Genomic DNA, 20,115 nt, shown 5'->3' with positions numbered 1-20,115 from the left:
GAACAAACTGTGACTCAGTCTGCAAAAGCACTTTTTTGGGCTTTTTTTTCCCCTACGCTGCTCAATTTCAACACATGGTATGGCATTTTCAACTGCAGGCCTCCAACTTCCATCCCAACTGTCATTTTTTAACTTTGAAATATTCTCTGCAGTGTTTTTGAATGGCAGCATTTTTTCTTTTTTCTTTTCTTTTCTTTTTTTTTTTAAGGAACTTGGTAAAGGGGCAAGTTCTGGACAGTGGGAAAAACAAAAGGTGGAAGATTTTTTTGTGAAGGCCATTTTTTCCCCCTTCATGTGACAGAATCATATTTTTTATTCATTTTTTTCCTTGCACCATAGCCAAAATTCTTGCAGTGCTTCAAGAATTTGAAACACTTGAAGCCCCTCTTTGGCTCCACTTTTCTATTTTGGCAAAACACATTTTTTTTTTCCATGTTTTAAAAATCCACTACCCATTTTTAATGTTTCAAGATTAGGTCAGTTGTCAGACCTGTTTTTGCTGTTGTTTTTTCCCCTTACCATTGTTGAAATATTGATGTCATGCAGTGCTTGTTGCAGTTTGCTGCACTTTTGTGATTTTTTTTCGGTCACTGCAGCATTTTGCGCTACGGATTTTGGACAAGATTTTAAAAAGAGGGTGACGGGGTTCTCTATAATTTTGACCTTTTTTCTTCTATCCCATGGTGTTCCTCCAGTTCCTAGCGGGCCACCTCGTAAAGTTGAGGTGGAGGCTGTCAACTCCTCATCAATTAAAGTGATCTGGCGTTCACCGATGCCCACCAAGCAGCACGGTCAGATCCGAGGGTACCAGGTGCACTATGTCAGGATGGTTAATGGGGAGCCCACAGGACAGCCAGTCATCAAGGACATCCTGATTGATGATGCCCAGGTAAAAAACCCTCCTCAGCTAGCCACCTCTCCTCTCAGACACATAGTATCACTTTCTCTCCCACTCTTTTACATACACCATGGCAGAGGAAAAAAGCTCATTTTGAAGTATCAATAACTGATATTAGTAAAATAGTGACTATTTTACTGTTTTGTCAATAATTACAACTTTCATTGATGCAGAAGTTGGGCACAATTTATCTTACAAGTCTACTTATATTCATCGCTATTTTTACAATATATATATATTTTTTTATCAACTTAACTTGGTGGTTGCAGACTAGCTGTGTGTGTATTTTTTCTCACCAGTGAGTAATGTCTATACCTGGCCTTATTTCTTGTCTCTTTTCTCTCCATATTCTTATATCATAATCAGTGGGAATATGATGATTCAACTGAACATGTGAGTAGTTAAACTTGACCAAAGCCCAATCTTGTTTCCCCCTGCTGTCATCCTCTGCATGAATGGCATGTGTCTTTTGTGCATTAAAAGTTCAAGACTGCAAGGTTTTAATTTTGAGCACTGTTCCAGCTTCTTGAGATATTTACCTTTTAAGCCTCAGATGGAAACTTTGACTAACACTATTACTGATCTTAAAAGGTTTGAGTTCTATGTCTACTGATGAAACTATTTTGTTCACACATTAAAGAAACACACTCTTTGTTGTGTTATTTAACACAAGTTATTTATATAGTAAACCTTGTCAACAGCCTTTTCCAGTGAAGCATGCCTCAATTTTAGATATAGGCTGAGAGAATGTGTCTGTTGTGTCTTTTGTGATGATTTTGCTGACATCACATCCTATCGTTATCTCTCTACTTTCTTGTATCTGCAAATAAGCCAGTGAGTTTCCTGCAACTAAAGTCCTGCGTCTTTACAGGAAATGATCATCACAGAACTGCAGGCTGAGACCACATATTCAGTCACTGTGGCGGCCTATACAACAAAGGGCGACGGTGCACGCAGCAAGCCCAAACTGATCACAACCACTGGCGCAGGTATTGTAACCATGACTGCTGACAAATCTCTTGTCGTTCTCTGCTAATACATTACATTTTGATATGAAACTGCATTTCTGCTCCATGAAGCTGTGAAACTGGAGCAAATAATGAAAAAAGCACGAGGCAAATATTCTGGTCATCAAGCGTGTAAAGTGTGAATGCAGCTAATTGCTGTCTCATTTAGTGCAGTAACTTGTATCCACTGGTGTGACACGGCAATGCTGAAGGCATTTCCAAAATAATGAAAAATGTAGAGGGAATGAAAGAAAGACAAGAAATAAAAGAACACTCAAGTTCAGCTCTTGTACTCAGCTCTTTTGACCGCATTAAACAACAGTAAAAGTACTTAGTTGTACTCACAGATAGACATAGTAGATCAACTGATACTGAATGTGTACTACATATATGACAAGATGGAATTGGTTCTCTGTATTAAGTTGTCCCTTTTTCCACTGGCACTGTCTTAGTTCCTGATAAACCACGGCTAATGGTCAGTACAACCAACATGGGCACAGCTCTCCTCCAGTGGCATCCCCCTACATTAACCCACGGTCCCTTGCAAGGCTACCGCCTCCGTTTTGGCCGCAAAGACGTGGATCCGCTGACTGTCATTGAGTTCCCTGAGCGAGAGAACCACTACACTACCAAAGAGATCCATAAGGGAGCCTCGTACACTTTCCGCCTTTCCGCGCGCAACAAGGTGGGCTTTGGTGAGGAGACAGTCAAAGAAGTCACCACAAATGAGGATGTCCCAAGTGGCTACCCTCAAATCATTACAGCAGAGGGCGCCACCACCTCCACCATTCAGGTTACCTGGCAACCTGTTTTGCTGGCAGAACGAAATGGCCAAATAGTGAAATATGCTCTGCAGTATAAGGACATCAACAGCCCACGCAGTCCCTCGGAACTGTTCATCACCGCCCCAGAATCAACAGTCATCCTGGATGGCCTTAAGGCAGATACTACTTATGATATTAAAATGTGTGCCTTCACCAGCAAGGGCTCTGGTCCCTATAGCCCAAGTGTCCAATTCAGGACACAGCCTTTGGATCAAGGTAGGACCAGTCCCTGAACCCTTTTAGCTCTTTCCTTTAAAAAAATAAATAAATAAAAAAGTCAACCTTTCCCTGCGCTTTCCAACCACAACAACTTCCCCTCAAAGCCTCGAATGGCCTCAAAATATGGAGTCAACCACAGAACTTTGATACTAACATATTGTCCTACCCTTAGTCTTCCTAGTCTAAGAATGATTTAAGAAACTCACATGGAGTAAGTATGTATGTCTCTTTGTGTCTCGTGAAGCAAAGGTCAGTCAATGATTTTAGAGTTGGTGTTGGTAAGAAGGTAAGAGGACAGTGTTGAGTTCAGTGTAGTCGTGATTTCAGCCTGGTTTTGAAGGAGACATTCCCAGGTAAGCACCGCTGTGGGACCATTAGTGTATATAGATAAAAAAGGATGTTTTGAGTCTAAATCACCTGCTCCCCCTTTCTTTTAGCAGTGTTTGCAAAAAATTTCCACGTGAGAGCTGCCATGAAGACATCAGTGTTGCTGACCTGGGAAATCCCAGACACCTACAACCCAGCTCAGCCTTTTACTGTGAGCACTGCCTGGATAAATATAACATTTTCATAAATATTGCTATGACACCGAAAATAACATAATTAACATCAACATTAACATCAACAACCAAGATCTAACATTACAACTTATTCGCATACAGATCCTCTACGATAATGGACAGAGTGTGGAGGTGGATGGGAAGCTAACACAGAAGCTAATCACGGGCCTTCAACCTGAGACACAGTACTCCTTCCTCCTGACTAATCGTGGCAACAGTGCCGGAGGTCTGCAACATCGTGTGTCCACCATGACGGCCCCAGACATCCTACGCACCAAACCTTTCTTGATTGGAAAGACCAATTCAGATGGTATGGTGACTGTGGAGCTACCAGCAGTGGAGACTTCAGAGAAAGTGAGGTTAGTCAAGATGATCAAACTAAAAGTAGTTTCTAATTGTTGCCCCCTAAAAGTCAATGAATAGAAGGGGTTGACTTGGATTTTATCAGTCCAATCAATGCACGTTTCTTAGCTCTGTCTTGCACACTGAGTAACTGGCAGGCTGTAAATTTTAACAAACCTAATCAACTCCAGGAGTGCCATCTCTGAGTCGACTTTGATTATCCAGATTCCAGACGCGGCCCTACTTGTAATTGCCCACTTGCATTAAGCGTAATGTGATTTTAGAATTTGGTGGATATGTGATTTGTAAAGACATCACTGTGGTGCAGTGGAACTTTCTCTTTCCATTGCTTATGTCCACATTACTGTTTATTATTTCTAACTGATGCATTGTGAATGGAAATAAAGGAGATAACTTGATAGCTGACATTGTCAGGGGTAATTCTTCCAAAACAGAGTAATTCATATTCATCCCTACATTTCACTGTAATACCCACTTCACCTTAGTCATTACACTCTGAAACAGCCCAGCTGATTTAAACGCACTCCTCTAAGCCCTATAAAGTCTCTTATAGCCTTTCAACAAAACCCAGGGTTGTCAGAAAGCCAAGGAGCACATCCGATTGTAGACTGATGCTTCAAACCCATCTTGGGTTTTTTGATCTTGCTGGATGCACTTGGCCCACTGTCTCCCATGCCAGAGCTTAAGCTAATTAGTTTCCCATTAGCCTGCCACACTGGCTTCCTGGCTAACGCTAGCTTGTGCAGTGCCCAACCAGGAAGCCCAGAAAACTCTGGCAGAGGCCGTTATCTCTTCTGCCACCCCGATGAAGGGATGAAAATCCCTCTAATGCTGTATCTTTTCTGTGTTCCTAGAGGTCTCCTAATTGGGGGGGGGGGGGGGCGATGAGGCAATGAGCTTGAATTCTCTGAACATGCTTAATGATTATGCATCTTCTTTTATCAGTCTCAGACTAGCCTCTCTAATACAGGTTGAAATGGTGGACACTTGGCAATGTTGTATTTGTTCCTCCTTGTCCATGAAACAGCAACCATTGACATGCAAACAGAACTGGTGATCTTGTATTTTTGGCAATGGTCATTGTCTTTGACTATATTATTAACATAATGTACTTTACATTTATTTTCCAGGGGATATTACATTGTGGTAGTGCCGCTGAAGAAACAGCGCACCGGCAAGTTTTTCAAACCCTGGGACAATCCGGATGAGATGAATTTGGAGGAGGTAGGTTTAAAGGACGAGCTAGTTAAAATGACTCAGGTTACCAGGAAAGAAAATTGAAAATATGACATGTAAAATTCAAGGAAATTTTATATATCCAGTTATTGTACAATGCTTCTTAAGAGGGCCTACATAACTGTGTGCACATACCTCACATTTCTTTTCTCAAAACTGGGGAGAAAAAAAAAAAAAGTTGAGGCCGCTAAGAGGGCAGGAGGAACAGGAGATGAGTCTCGCTGATTGACGCAAATAGCTGCAGAGAGCACTGTTCATATGGAAATGAGAACATGAAGTAGCCATCAAGTGCACTGCAAACTCAACCCCCATCCCCACCTCCTCCTCCTCCTCTTTGTGTCTGTGGTAATTACCTGAAGAGCTGCATCAGGCCTTCATGTCTCTTCTCATTCCAGGCAAAGCTAGGCTACTGCGTATGCACAAAACACTTGACAACTTTTATATTTAGCCGGTAGAGATAATTCAGGAGCTTCTGTGCACTGCAGGTATGATTAAACGTGTAAGCAAACGAAAGCTTTTATCACTATGTATTATGAGCTGAGATTACATTTCACACACACTTTTAGGTGCAGTGTCAAACACTGACAGCTAATGGTTCTATGCATTCGGTGAAGCCTACACTACTAAAAAGTTATTCTCCTTTAGGTTACAAAAAATTGAAATTCTGCCAAGCATCCTTATTTGTAAACCAGATCCTCTGGCAAATTATAAATAATTTTGAAACTGTGACTTATAAAATATTTATTTCAATTGTATAAACATCAAAATACACTTTGTGTTAAAGGGGTGGGGGGCGCAAAAGAAAAAAAAAAAAAAACACACAATGTCGCATCTGACATTGGCTTTACAGTACATGCCTACAGGCCAATGTCTGTAGCCTTGACCGATTGCCCAAAAGTCGCCCCTCTGTCAGAATTTATTTGTTTGTCAATATTGGCACTCACCTTTTCACAACTTTTCCCAAGGGCAGCTAGATTTAGCCGTGTTGACAGGAGAGATGATTGAAGACATTATCGGGCAGCACCAACAGCCCCGCAGCCAAAACAGAGCACACACAAGAACGCACACACTCTTATGTGAATGACAGGCGCACACGGCGCACGTACACTCATTCGTGCACACAAGCGAGATATGAAATCAGACGCCCAAACAACTAGCCAGGCTTGATTAGCATAATTATGATCCATGCTTTGTAGTGGAAGTTTAAAGTCAGATGGAACAGACTTGTACGAAGGGCACACTTCATGCGTTTCTCTCAGCCTATTAGCATTATTTTTACTGTTGGTTAAAGGAGCAAAGGTGGTATTTTTGGCTTTAATATTAATTACTCTGGAGACTATGAATGTTATTTAAAAAAAATCAGTGGTTTGATATTTAATAATTACCTTTCAAAAACTGGAACTGACATTGGAAAAATATTCAAGTGTTCCATTTTTTTTTTTGGGTTAATTCCTGCCAATAACATACTCATGTTTTAATTTGGAGATAAGGTTTGTTATACTTGGCAAAACGTAGTTTGGAGCCATTTGTTGATACATAATGTAATTTATCCTTGCTTTGCACATCTTTCATTCGTATTTATGAAAAAATGAATCGGAAAATAAATAACAATGTTAATTAAATCCAGTAAAAATTAACTCTGGCTCTTTTTTGGCTGTTTGAAGCTGTTGGATAATCCTCAACTGTTTTATATGCTAGGAATCCACACAATCTTTTAATCTTACAATCTTTTGTAGTCAAAAAAGCAGATGAAATAAGTCATTGATCTTTTCTGTAATGTTCTGCCTATTGCAATCAGCGTTTTCAGCTTGGCAATCAGAAAGAAATCTAGATAGACAGATTTGGTTTGTGGGGATGCGTTTTCATGTGTGCTGTGTTATCGACTGTCTGCCTCTTTATTTCTCACTGTAGCTGCTGAAGGAGATAAACCGAACTAGCAGAGGCCTTCGGTTGCGGAGGCAGGCAGAGCCCAAAGCCTACATCGCTGCCTCCTTCACAGACCTTCCCCCCGAGTTTACCCTGGGAGATGGCAAGACCTATAAGGGCTTTGAAAACAAGCAACTCCAGAATGGCCAGGAGTACATCTTCTTTGTGCTTGCTGTTTTGGAGATGTCTGAAAATGTAAGTTTGCCATCTCACTATCTGAGCTTGTTCGCCTCTTGGATATCCCATGCTAGTGACCTGGAGGTCTTTGTGCTAGAAACTCTACATGTTAATAGACAAAGAGGGTTAAATCTACAGCATCATGGCAGTGGTTCAGAGTTTGCTTCTGGTCAGATGTGTTACTCAGAGCCCTTGTGAGGCTTTGACTTAAAAATTTAAAGCTGCAGCTGGCCCAAGAAGCTGACCCTTAGTGCTTTGGGGAGAGAAACCCCTTAAGACCTTCGCTGATCGCAAGAATACCTCGATAACAGGGCTCCTCTTTAATTGCGTCCTACGTGCGGTCCACCTTATCTTCGCTGCTGCAGCCAGAGTGTGTGTGTGTGTGCGCGCGTATGTGTCTGTCTGGACTGAAGCCCCGAAAGCTGCATGATTAGGCAGCCGGAGGCGTGATGATGGATTTGATGAGCTGCAGGGTCTATAGTGCTGCCTCGTGCTCTCTGCGCTAACCCCAAGTTCAGGTAGAGCAAAACGATAATGGCGAACGGAGGGAAATCTCTAATTTGTCCACTGAAGCATATATTTTCATCCCACAAGACCTATTTTTTTTTATCTCCTCATAGAATGTGAAATAGTTCAATCATGGCTCCGGTATAGGAGAGATATTGAAGATAATTTTGATTGGTCAAACTGGGGCTTAGCAGAAATTACACAGCAAAACTTTGAATTGGCTTTTAATTTGTATTGTTGGTCATGCTGCCTTTTTCAGAGTCTTGTTAGATATGCTCTGTAGTGAGGGTAAATTAATTGGAGTCTTGCAGTAGTGTTTTGAATATCTTGAGCTCCAGTGAGTCTGAAACTATATGACTCGGAATTCAGTCCTGAGTGTTGATGTAATAAAAACAAAACAAAAAATAATAATAATATAATTATAATTATAATAATAATTTTATCCAAATTACCAGATTAAAGTTAAAACTACAATTACCACTTTGTAGTCATATGCCTCTACACACCAGTCAAGTCGCACTTTCAGTTCACATGAATGCTTCGCACGCATCTTTCTCCCACCAGAAGATCTATACAATCAGCACAGTGTCAGGGTGGACACCAAAGATCAATGTCACCAATTCAGTATCTGATCAAATGTTTCTCTTTCAGTTCATGAAATGTGATGTTGAGTAATCGCCAGAAAAGTGTTTGCAGAATATTATGATGTCACTGAAGTTAGTCTTGGACCTTTTTATATATAAAATATCATCACGTCATCATTTATCCCATTAGACATTTGTGTGAAATGTTGTCATAATTAGCAAATGAATTCTTTAGTTATGGCCAAAAACATGTTTTGTGAGGTCACAGTGACCTTAACCTTTGATCACCAAAATCTAATGTTTAATTATTGAATCCAAGTGAATGTTTGAGCCAAATTTGAAAAGAAAAAAAACCCATCAATGTATTTTTGAGACATTGCATTCACACAATTGAGACAGACGAGGTCACATTGATCTTGACCTTATATCTATAATCCCTAAAATATAAATTCATCATTTAGTTCAAGTGGAAGTTTGTGCCAAATTTGAAGAAATTACCTCAAGGCGTTCTTGAGATATGGCGTTCACCAGAATAAGCAGGATATACGGATTTACGGACAGACAACTTGCGACATAATGCCTGCAGCCATGGCTTTCGCGGGTGCAGAGGCACAATTGAATAAAGAACAGGAAGAAGCCAAGTAAATAGAGGCAGCATGGAAAAAAAATCACTGGATTCTAGCACAGAATATTGATAGTGATTTGTCTTTCCCCGGTTCAGATCATGTACGCCACAAGCCCCTACTCCGACCCCGTTGTGTCAGCTGACATTGACCCCCAGCCGATAATCGACGAGGAGGAAGGCCTCATCTGGGTGGTGGGCCCTGTGCTAGCTGTTGTCTTCATCATATGCATCGTCATTGCCATCCTCCTCTACAAAAGGTGAGGATTATTAAATGATATTCTGCACATATAAAAATATAACTGTTTCCTCTAAGTGAGGCAAATGCATAGGCATCTGCCTCAGATGGGACAGCTCCCATATCACTTAACACAAATACTACATACAGCACACATTACTACTTAAACATGTGTGATTAAAATTTATGTAGAGCCCCTCAATATTTATGTACGACCATTCAATATTTAACATTCATGACACCAATACACTGCCGCGCACAAATCTTCAATTAGCATATTGGAATGCAGACACTAAATGTAAGATTTTAACTTAAAGCCTGAGGCGCATTGATCTTCAGACTATCAATGACCCTCACTTTCAGTACTACACACACACACACACACACACAAAATCTCACGAGTAAATCCAAGCATACAGCTACCCAAACTGTTAAGCCATCAAATACAGACGCCCACAATCCTTCACAGACACGTGTGTTGACTGAAAGTTAATCAGACACGTCCATCTACCCTGCTCCCCCGCACACACTAACACACACACACAAACATGTAAAACACTTGCGGTAGTGCACTTTCACACCGAACCAAAACAGTTTTTTTTTTTGGTCTGAAACCCCCCAGTGGTAGCGAGACCTCGTGCTGTCGCTGCTCATCAGTCAAGCGTAGGAGGGGAGAGCTTTGACTATCTGCTGCATGTCACTGCATGTGTGTGTGCAGCTTTTAGAGAGGCCCTGGGGTCTGGGCAAGCATCCCAGCTAGCCAAACTCCTCCTCCACTTTTACTACTACCCATTCCACGAGGGAGACTAGCTCTAGATCTCGACTCTGACCTTATGATGCCCTCCTGCTTTTGCCAGGATATACTCATATCTTACATACACCAGTTTTCCCCGTCTTTCACTATCTTGTCTGTTCTCACCTTTTACATAAGGCAAATTTTCTGCAGAGTTCATTCAATCAAATGTCCAGTCCTAAGCAGAATTTCACAGTAGTCCTCAAGAAGTAATTTTGTGAAGGCAAGATTAGTTAGTGAAGAGTCAGCACAATATAATCTGTAACAGCACCAATACTGAAGACAAAAAAAATACATCAATAGTAGTGTAATGTAAGAGGTTTATGCACACAGCTTTATTCTCTTACACCTTATTGTCCTTGGGCTCCATTCATATCAAGTTTGAGTTTGGATGATACAAAAGGTGAATTGAAAGTGAACAAAGACCTTGTGTGCAGGGGGGCTTTAGAGTTTCTATTTGTGGCAGGCAGATTTACACATCGATTGCCAACTTGGTGTCACCGCCACGTCAGGGAGCATTCGGTGCATAACCAGGAGATATTTCTCTTGTCAAGATCAATTTTTATGTGGCAGAATGCTCCTCTTGTGCAAAACAAAGGGCAACAACCATGTTATGTTGAGCTCTGGGAAAGGACGTGGGAATAACAATGTGCAGCTTCATCAGAGGGAGACATAAATCAGAGTCATTCGTACACCTACACAGAATAATTGAAGTCATGTCTGCTACCAAACCAACGCATATTCTAAAAAAGGGTTTTAAAATGGTGAATTTTAATGCGGAATATGCTAAATATATACACATGCATTCAAAATAATGATCGCACATGTTCACATTTATAATCCCGCATGCATCAATCTTGAATATGCATAACTCTTGATTTCAATAAATGTTAACAGTGCTAAGCTTATTTGCAGGAAAAGACAGACACAGCAATTAGGAGTCAAGAGATGACTTTTATGCTTGAACAAGAACCAATCAGCTGTAACTGTTTGAAATAGCAGAGATACAATGTACAAATCTTGGATGCACCTGGGAAACTGTAGTATTTGAAACAAAGAGCCCTGAGGCGGCATAATTGAGCGTAATCTCTGAAGTGAAGCATCACTAATCTTGCACGCAAAGGAAAAATTGAGATATGATTGGTATCGTTTGTCTCCTATAAAGTCACTCATTCACTTATTCTAAAGAAACATTTCTGGAATTCTCCTTTATATAAAGCCAAAGGTCTTACAACCTAATGTTGTGTCGATATTTCTTTCCTTGCTGACCAATGGAGCAGCAAACCAGACAGGTAAGAGTGAGAGAAAATTAGAGAAAAACTAACTCCCTTTAAACCCCCTTTCCTCTCTCAACTGTACATATTATAAATAAACGCATAGAAAGTGGTCGCCCACTGGAGTTGATGTCATCCTGAAACCATGCTATGTGCTCAACATATGTTAAACACATGCTACGTACTGTTACCAACATTATTTATAGGACTGCTGTCAGCAGGCTCTTATTGGGAAGTCCAAGCACAAATGTTTTTCTTTTCCTACCGATAAACTTGAAATGCATAATGCAAAATATCCACCATATTACCTTTCCATTGTATAAACTGTATAATTTTTAGTGACCTCCTACAAATGTAACCCATATCAGTGACCATTTTTTTGTTGAAACTGACATATGGTATCTTGTGTCGGAGGTGACAATGTTGTGCACTAACAATGTATGAAAAACAGGGATGACACTGATTTATCAGCCGGACAATGGTGTTGGCCTTGTTGACTGCTATCGGTCTATTGGCAAATAACACAATATCACCATCATTTGTCAGTGGCTGATGATTTTGCATTGTTTCACATGTTTGAGATGAATAGAGATCCTGCCGGCCCATATGGCATGGATGGATGCAGTAAACTCACTATCACCTTGTCAGGGGATGCACCTTTTTTTTACCCCTGTAATGCTACAAATATGTGCGAAAATTGGCAGAGGGAGAGCATGTTAGCATTAGCTGGTAACAGCAGGTGGCCAAAACTAACAGCTAAGTAGGGTTGCATTAAGTTACATCATAACGTGTTCAAGCTCAGCACAGTAAAAAAATAAGCATTGGTCAACAGTAAATTTTATTGGTATCATGATTTGTCATGTTTTTGGTGAGAAACTTGAATGAACACAGCTGTTTGAAGAAAAAACACCTGTTTTCACAACAATATAAAATAGATGTTAAGAAAGGGAATTGTGATGTATTTAGTAGAAAGGCTTTTTAATTTTAATTTTTTATATTTCTGGAGTAGAAAGGCTTTTGAAGTAGCTGAGCTTTTTAAAGATGTTTTTCGTGAGCTTATATGAAAGCTTATTTCACACTGAATTCATGACTGACATTCTAATTCATGACTGCCACAAAGTTGTTGCTGTTGCTAATTTGTTATTTCAAACATTGGTATCAGTATTGGCGCAGAATTTCATAATCAGTGCATCCCTAATGAGAAAGAAATGAATCTTACAACTTCTGAAAATAAACGTTACATAAAGGGAATGGAACAAGATTACACTACAACTAAATGCAATCCAGTACATAGCCCTGCACTTAATGATACCTTTGTGAGCCATGTGTTTTTTTGTTTGTATTGTTTCCTTCTTTCTATACAGTACCAGGACAAGGTTACAATATACAGCATCTAAATATCACCCCTAACTATGGCTTAAAAATTACTATAGAGTTGGCTTGACACCCTATCTGAGACAATCTCTGAAAATCGAACAATAGGCTTCACTAAAGGTAGCATTTAAGGGTTAAGGGCTATTGTATTGGATTGCATTATACTGTGAAGTGACGATGTTATTTTGTCCACCCCCTGTAGCCTTATGTACTAAAAGAATACAATCCTGCCACCTCCTTAATTACATATTTGCCTGCAGTGTTTATTAGACCACAAGGCAAGCTGAGGTTATACAGTAAGATTATGAAAAAAAAACAACAATTTGCTGTTTGTTCTGCAGAAAAAGAGCAGAATCTGAAGCTAGGAAAGGCAGTCTCCCCAACAGCAAGGAAATGCCTCTGCATCATCCCACTGACCCTGTTGAGCTTCGACGCCTCAACTTCCAAACGCCTGGTATGTATTCCAATGTGCATTGTGAGAAGGGATGTCAATGCTACTGTTTGCTCGCTTACAGGAATAGTGTATATTCACAATTAGCCTCTGCAATCACTGCCGACATTCGAACCTAACACCATGACATCCCAAAAAGTACCCACTATCTCTGTAGTGAGATTGGCACCACACAAGTGAGCAGTTAGACAGTGCAGGTGCTGGTAGACGTTGGACAGGTGCTTAGAGAAGGCACAGAGGGTCAAAACTGACAGTTTCCTCCCTGGAGACACTTCTCAGTGGAAAATGAAGAGGCAGAAATGCAAGCTTGACAGTTTCATGGCAGCTGTCGTCTTCCTCTGCACCTGGGTTACCCAGGTCATCAAGACTTGTCATGCTTACTCAAAATAGCGCAGTCCTGCTTGGATGGTATCCTGCTGCTAGGAGACAGGACGCAGCATTGTGAAAGGTGAGGGAAATACAAAATGTGTCATGGCTCCCTGTGTTCCACTTTGTATGCGCATGGATAGCAAGGAGAAAGTGGTGGCAAGCTGTAAACACGAGTGTTTACTCGATCTGACCTTTAGTGCTGAGGTGAGAGGTGGTCAGTGGTCGTGCCTTGGCCCACTCATGTGGCCTTTTCTCACAGAGGGGAAATGATGGGAGTCACAGTTCATTTATCACCTGGAAAGGAGGTATGCATCTTTGCCCCCGTCCTGACTGAGAGAGACACACTTAACTGCCGTTTGAGTTCCTCTGGCATCGGCTGCTTTGGGGACAGGTGTTCAGAGACTGCCAATAATGTTGTAATATCAAAGCCATATTTTTCAGGTCAGCTTGTATGAAAGGAGGATGAATTATCCCTGCAGGCTCATTTTCGAAAAAAGATTATGCATATTTATGAAAGCTCTTCAATGATGTTAGGACCATTACTGGCTGTTTCAACCTGGCAGAGGGGTATTTTTCCTTTTGGCTTAGAGTGATCTCAACCATCCTCCCACTATTTCACTCGCCTCTCAAGCCATCAGTTTTTTCCCCCCAACAGCCTCTCTGAGAGCTTGGCTCTCTTGCTGCTCGAAAAGGACCGAACATTTTTATCCCCCCCCCCCAACCACGTGACCACTTTCTCTCAAGTCCCGAAGCACTTCTACATTAGACCACCTCTCTCCCCTACTCCCTACCCTTTCTTCCACCTCTTTACCCCTCAATGGACATTTTCATCTTAAGGATGCTTGATATTTGAGCGACAGCGTGTTGGAAATGGTACTTTCATTGTCCCCCAGTGGTGGAAATGGATTTTGAGTAGCGGGCTGCAATAGAAACACCCTTTACCGTCTTTCAGAAACATGAGAGTGGGTGGGAAAACGAGGTACAGCTTCCATTAGCTAATGCCCACTTGTGCCAGCAACCAAAATGAAACATCACCTCAGTGGAGAGAGGGAGAGACACAGCCGTGCAACTGGTGTGTCAAAATGGCACCTGAGTTGTCAAGTTGCAGATCTTTGGTCAGAGGCTGGATTGCAGAAGCATGCACAAAAAGTTGTCCTCGTGAACATCAGAACTGTTCAAACCCCACGTTTGATTGTTTCTGTACATCTCTTAAATATGCCGATGACTCACCTCGAATACCACCTATATTCAACAATGTCAACTCCACATTGTCAAAGTCAAGTACACTTAACTGCAGACTATGCAAGTAGTATATCACCATGTCAGCATCCTCAGGTTAACATCAATGTCAAATCATATCCTATGGTTGCTCCACTTTGATTCGTGCTGCTAGAATTTTTATTCCCTGTACGCTTTCTTATTTCCATGAAATAAGCATGGTGGCATAGCCGAGCTTCTAGCATGACGACTTGTATGTTACTAATGAATGTCCCATTTAGAATACACATAAATCATTCAACTACTTCTTGTCACATTTCAATTTTACCTTCTGTTTGTTGAAGAAAATAGTCATCACATTGCTAATGACATCTGCAATATATTTAATTACACCGCCGTTTCCTCCACAGGTTCAGGTGCGTCCAGTCACCCCAGTAACCTCCATTTGTCAAGTTAGTTGGTCTCGATTATGCATTTGACATGGTTTTGTTTTCAATAGCTTTAATTCCCTTCTTTTCCTTTTTTCTGCCTAGTCTTGTATTCTCATTCACATCTAATCCATCTGGTGTTACTGCTATGTCATCACAGGAGGCGGAGTTTGAAATGACAGCCTGAAAACATGTCATCACTCAAAGCAGACATCAACATCTGGCCTAACATTTTGAATGTTTTTTTTTTTTGTTTTTTTTTTTGGTTTGTTTGTCTTTTGGGGATGTTTGTTTGTGTCTGTGTCTTACTGTCATGCTAACTATCCACCGCAGCTTTCTGTGTGAATAACGTTTTTCTCTCTCAATAGGGAGAGTCCCAGTGGGGCAAGTTGTGCTCGGTGACTTCTCATTGGCTTCTGTGTCCATATTCTCTTTATGAGCATGGCCACTGCTTTGAGTGAACAAACTAGCCTAACAAGATCCACTCTTCCATTCCCCCTGTTAAACACACATGCTGCTTATCTAATGATTCACTGTTGGCTTGTGCTTGGGTGATGCCTTCTTAAAAGACTGCTGACTGACCTTCAGTCCATCTGATTGACAGGTATGGCTAGCCATCCTCCAATCCCAATTATGGACCTTGCAGATCATCTGGAGCGCCTGAAAGCCAATGACAACCTCAAGTTTTCACAAGAATATGAGGTAAGTGGCAGCAAATCCAAAGCAATCATTATAAATGCTGTTGCAAGAGTGTTGCAGCAAAAATATAATACATGTCTAGTTTTAAATGGGTGCATGCACCTGTCCAAAACACTGTATTTGAAGATGGACGTTGCGTATTCAATTCCCCCCTCTGTACAAAAATGAAACCAAAATATCCCAGATACAGACGCTGCCATTGCATGCTGATGACATCATTTGGAAGCAGAGTCTGCAGTTGCAATCAGAAGATGAAGCCACTGCATAGTTCCCACCCATAAACATATCTGACCCAATTACGAGCAGCTTCACTGATCATGAGCACACCAATCAACATAAAGCTGTCAAACATGACATCACACCCCCTTTTTACAGCATGTAACTCAATAAAACCAAACTTATCAGGAAAACAAACAAGTGAGCAAACATTATCACGATAAGAACCATCTTAAATGGCAAAAAACATCTCTGACAAACTTTTTTTTGTCATGTACTCCGATACTTTAGTTTGGCCTTTATCCCATCATCTGCGAACATGGAGGAGGTGGGCTTTATGATTATGATGTATATAAATTATTATAGTGAGTAAGTATGATGAAGAACATGTACTTAACATATTAAAAGTAAAAGTACCCAATCCAGAAAATCTTTTTTTCTTTTAAAAAGTACCCAATCCAGAAAATCTTTTTTTCTTTTAAAAAGTATCCAATCCAGAAAATCTTTTTTTAAAGAAAAAAAAAGAAAAAAATGATTCTAAATTAATTAAAAACGACTGAAATGTTGATCAAAAATAGCTAATATCTATTTAATTTTCTTTTCGACTAATTGCTTCAGCTGTACTTTTATTAACTGTTGGATTGTTTAATTTATAACAAAATATCATATTTTATAAAATTTTCTTATGCTTTTTATGCAAAAATCTTAATTTGTAAAGTAATTAGTCACCAACCCTTTCTGATGAATGTAGTTAAGTAAAAAGTACAAAATTTCGCTTATGAAATGTAGAATAGAAGTATAAAGCAAAATGAAAATAACAGACAAGTATAAGTACCTCAAATTCATACTTATGTACAGTAATTGAGTAAATGTACTTAGTTACATTCCATCACTGCTTATAGGGAGCTGTCATGCAGGCCATCTTTATATACAGCCATTGCACACATTTCAGTCAACACACACATTTAGTGATATTTTGAAGCGCTAATCCTATCCATTGCAAACCCATGGCAACCACACAGCACTTAAAGCACGTCAACAATTGCTGGATGGCTGCCAAATAGTCTATTTTAGAGTTGGGAAATATTTTCATGAGAAATATCTTCACCAGAGATCTAAAATCAGTCAGTGTGCCTTTTTCTCTGCAGTCATTTTGACATGTCATAGCAGGAAATGCACAGGGGTAATTATAAACATTAATAATGGCTGACTCCATTTCCACTTCCAGTGCCCTGCTATTGAGCCTGCGGGCTCACTGATGATTGACTGAGACACTTGAATGACAAAGAAGCCATCATTAATGTTATTAATGACACCTGTGCTTTTCCTGTTACAACAAGTCAAAAATGTCCACTGTGGACAAGGCCTAAATGACTAAACAGCGTAAAAATGGCAGTGTGACACCCACAACATATCAAAACATCTGCACAGAGAAAAGACATCTACATGACATAATTTTTACTATCAAAAAGGTGAAATCAGTGTTGCTCAATCAATATGCTGTGACTGCACTGGATATCTGCATGGTGATGGGTGGTAAAACCCTAAATACAGCACATATTTGAAGTTGCAACCAACCTGGATACTAATCCTGTCTAATTCCTTTTTTATCAACTTCTGCAATAATCTTAACAATCAATAAAAATAATTGGATTAAAAATCAAAGGCAGCACTGCACCTTGCAGTACCGTGTTGGATGGAGCAAAGGACATACTGTACATACAATATACTATATATAGAGGGATATTCAGTATTGATTATTCTTGAGAATTATGCTACTATGCCAATGGGAGTGACTAATGTTCTGCTAGATTCTGGAGATTTCAAATGCCACAGTCCAGTCAGTTATATTATCTACATGTGAGCTAAAGTCTTACTGTAGAACGAACAGCCACTATAAGAAAAATGCATCAAGGAACAAATCTTGTGATTAGACCTTAAAATTTAAGCTCCCTTGAATCCCCATGGGCAGTAGTCAGACAATAGAAATGTTTCCCTCATATTGGCTTTGCATTGTAGATGAACTTGTATTTACAGAACACTCATGGAGTAAGAAAAACTATTCGAGCGAGAGGTCGATTCAGGGGCATGGTGTGAGATAGGAATGGTCACCCTTTCGCTGCCCGTTTCTCTCTGCGGGTCCTGCAACGGCTCCAGAATCTATGAGGTCACCATATGGGTGGCTGCCAAGCTGCCCAATCATTACTGCAGCTTAAGTACATTGAATTCCAATTTCATAGTGCTTATTCGAGAGCAGTGGAAAGCAATTTTGTGAGCACAATGAAATAAAGATTTTTATTATGAGCAATGTTGCAGTCCACTGTTTCAACATATTTTGATAAAATATAAGGCTTAGCCAGTGGTCTGTCCCCCACATATTGCTGCTTTAAGTGATTGCTGCAGATAAAAAAGTACTGAAATGTGTTATTGTATTCACACTGAGCTCACATGCTCTTTAATACCTCCCTTCCGTGGTAGAGTATTATAAAGTTTGCCATCATTAAAAATGAATAATTAAGCTTATCTTTAGCATTTATTGCTCCAATAAATTACCCAAATAAGTCATAAAAGTGTGATTATATTCATATCTCTCTCTAGATTATAAGCAAGGTCAGTGTACTAATGTGGCTGGTAGTTACAATGTGTCCGATTGTACTTGGGTTTCTACTTCCAGTGGAGATTAAGTCATAAAAGCAGTCTGTGGTCATTAAAAACACAAGCACAATATTTCCCCTGTAATGTGGAATGGAATGCCATCTTTCATATCTTTGTATTTTCCCTTTGTGATATTAGATTTTATAGTTTATTTATTGGTGATGTGGGAGCATTATCAATCCCTGTTTTACAAAGCTGATAGAGGGCTTGGATTGCAAATTCTGTTGAACTAATCTCAAGTGTGGTATTCTAGTATGCGCCGTAAAGCCGACAGAACACAAGTTTTTCCTTTGAGGCCTATTCAGAACATCTTTTTCTGAATCTAATCATTCATATGTGGAGGTCATTTCATGCCAAAGTTATAACATAATTCACATTGTTCTAAAAAGTATACAATCCACCTTCTATGTCAAATTTCCATCCAGGAAATGTACTCTTCCATTTTTAATTCAAGCTTTGCAGACTTCAACTTAGATTCCAGTGTCTGTTGACACACCATTTTCTACAAGATACTGAGAGGCCAGAATAGACTTTATTTAAATTAACTTAGAAGAATAAAAGTCTGGGTTCAACTATTCATGTACTAAATCAGCTTTCAGTCAGAGAACAATAATTTCCTTTGGACTCAGTTAACCTCAAGTACTTTTCTATCACGGTCACAACTTTTTCGGCTTTTAACTGGCAAGGCTAGGAATTCTTGCATGCTCATGCTTTTTTTATGTCCTTGTAAATGCTATGTGTATTAATCCTCTGCACTTGGTGGAAACTGTGAGCTGAAAATGGCCAGCCTTAAATGTTATTTGACCTTGAGGGCAAGAAAAAAGACAAAACAATTCCACGCCGAAGGGCTAGAAGATGAGGCAATACTTCTGAATCACTGTTGTGTTCACATGAGGAACACAATACAGCAGCTCCAAAAATCAATGTTATGCATAGCATTAATACAAAATATTTTTTTTTCAGCCACATGTCAGTGTACAGAAAAGAGACTGTGGGACAAAGAGGACACACCAGAAAAGACTGAAATCAAAGCTTTCACTTTTATAAACCGCCTTCCTCATAGCCCTAGACAAACAAAAGCCTGGTAAATGTTTGAAGAGACACAAGACTTAGTATGGCCTTGAGTTGCGCACTGTTTAAGAGACGTAAGCAATATAACATAGCATCTTCATTTCCAGTTGCTCTGTGGTGATATTTCTGAAGCTTTCTAATATTGATCTTTCACTAACAACTCATGGGCAATTGCCATGGAATTGAATTCAATTTCAGCAATGAACTATTGTTAAATGTCCATGCAATATTGTATCATACATAATATTCTATTGTAATGATCAATTTTCTTCTGCTTCACAGTCCATCGACCCTGGCCAGCAGTTTACATGGGAGCACTCTAACCTGGAGGTCAATAAACCAAAGAACAGATATGCCAATGTGATTGCCTACGACCACTCCAGAGTCTTGCTCTCTGCTATTGACG

General features: G+C 40.0%; 1 protein-coding gene across 19 annotated transcripts in view; it reads left to right on the top strand.

Moving 5' to 3' along the window:
- LOC121961980 (receptor-type tyrosine-protein phosphatase delta-like) overlaps positions 1-20,115 on the top strand; it is a 139,262-nt gene that overhangs the window by 101,935 nt on the left and 17,212 nt on the right. For 4 of the 19 annotated variants that reach the window (XM_042512128.1, XM_042512116.1, XM_042512127.1 and 1 more), the window contains 14 exons: positions 696-889; positions 1,265-1,291; positions 1,770-1,887; positions 2,358-2,945; positions 3,386-3,486; positions 3,611-3,867; positions 5,002-5,095; positions 7,019-7,228; positions 9,023-9,183; positions 11,235-11,246; positions 12,944-13,056; positions 15,051-15,092; positions 15,673-15,770; positions 19,992-20,115. In XM_042512128.1, the coding sequence (XP_042368062.1) occupies positions 696-889; positions 1,265-1,291; positions 1,770-1,887; positions 2,358-2,945; positions 3,386-3,486; positions 3,611-3,867; positions 5,002-5,095; positions 7,019-7,228; positions 9,023-9,183; positions 11,235-11,246; positions 12,944-13,056; positions 15,051-15,092; positions 15,673-15,770; positions 19,992-20,115 (2,139 nt within the window). The remainder of the gene's footprint in view (positions 1-695; positions 890-1,264; positions 1,292-1,769; positions 1,888-2,357; positions 2,946-3,385; positions 3,487-3,610; positions 3,868-5,001; positions 5,096-7,018; positions 7,229-9,022; positions 9,184-11,234; positions 11,247-12,943; positions 13,057-15,050; positions 15,093-15,672; positions 15,771-19,991) is intronic. The other 15 variants (XM_042512137.1, XM_042512135.1, XM_042512119.1 and 12 more) reach the window with 7 other exon arrangements.

This window comes from Plectropomus leopardus, chromosome 23 (assembly GCF_008729295.1).
Source record: "Plectropomus leopardus isolate mb chromosome 23, YSFRI_Pleo_2.0, whole genome shotgun sequence".
Lineage (NCBI taxonomy): Eukaryota > Metazoa > Chordata > Actinopteri > Perciformes > Serranidae > Plectropomus > Plectropomus leopardus.
This window is presented reverse-complemented; position numbering and strand designations above follow the sequence as displayed.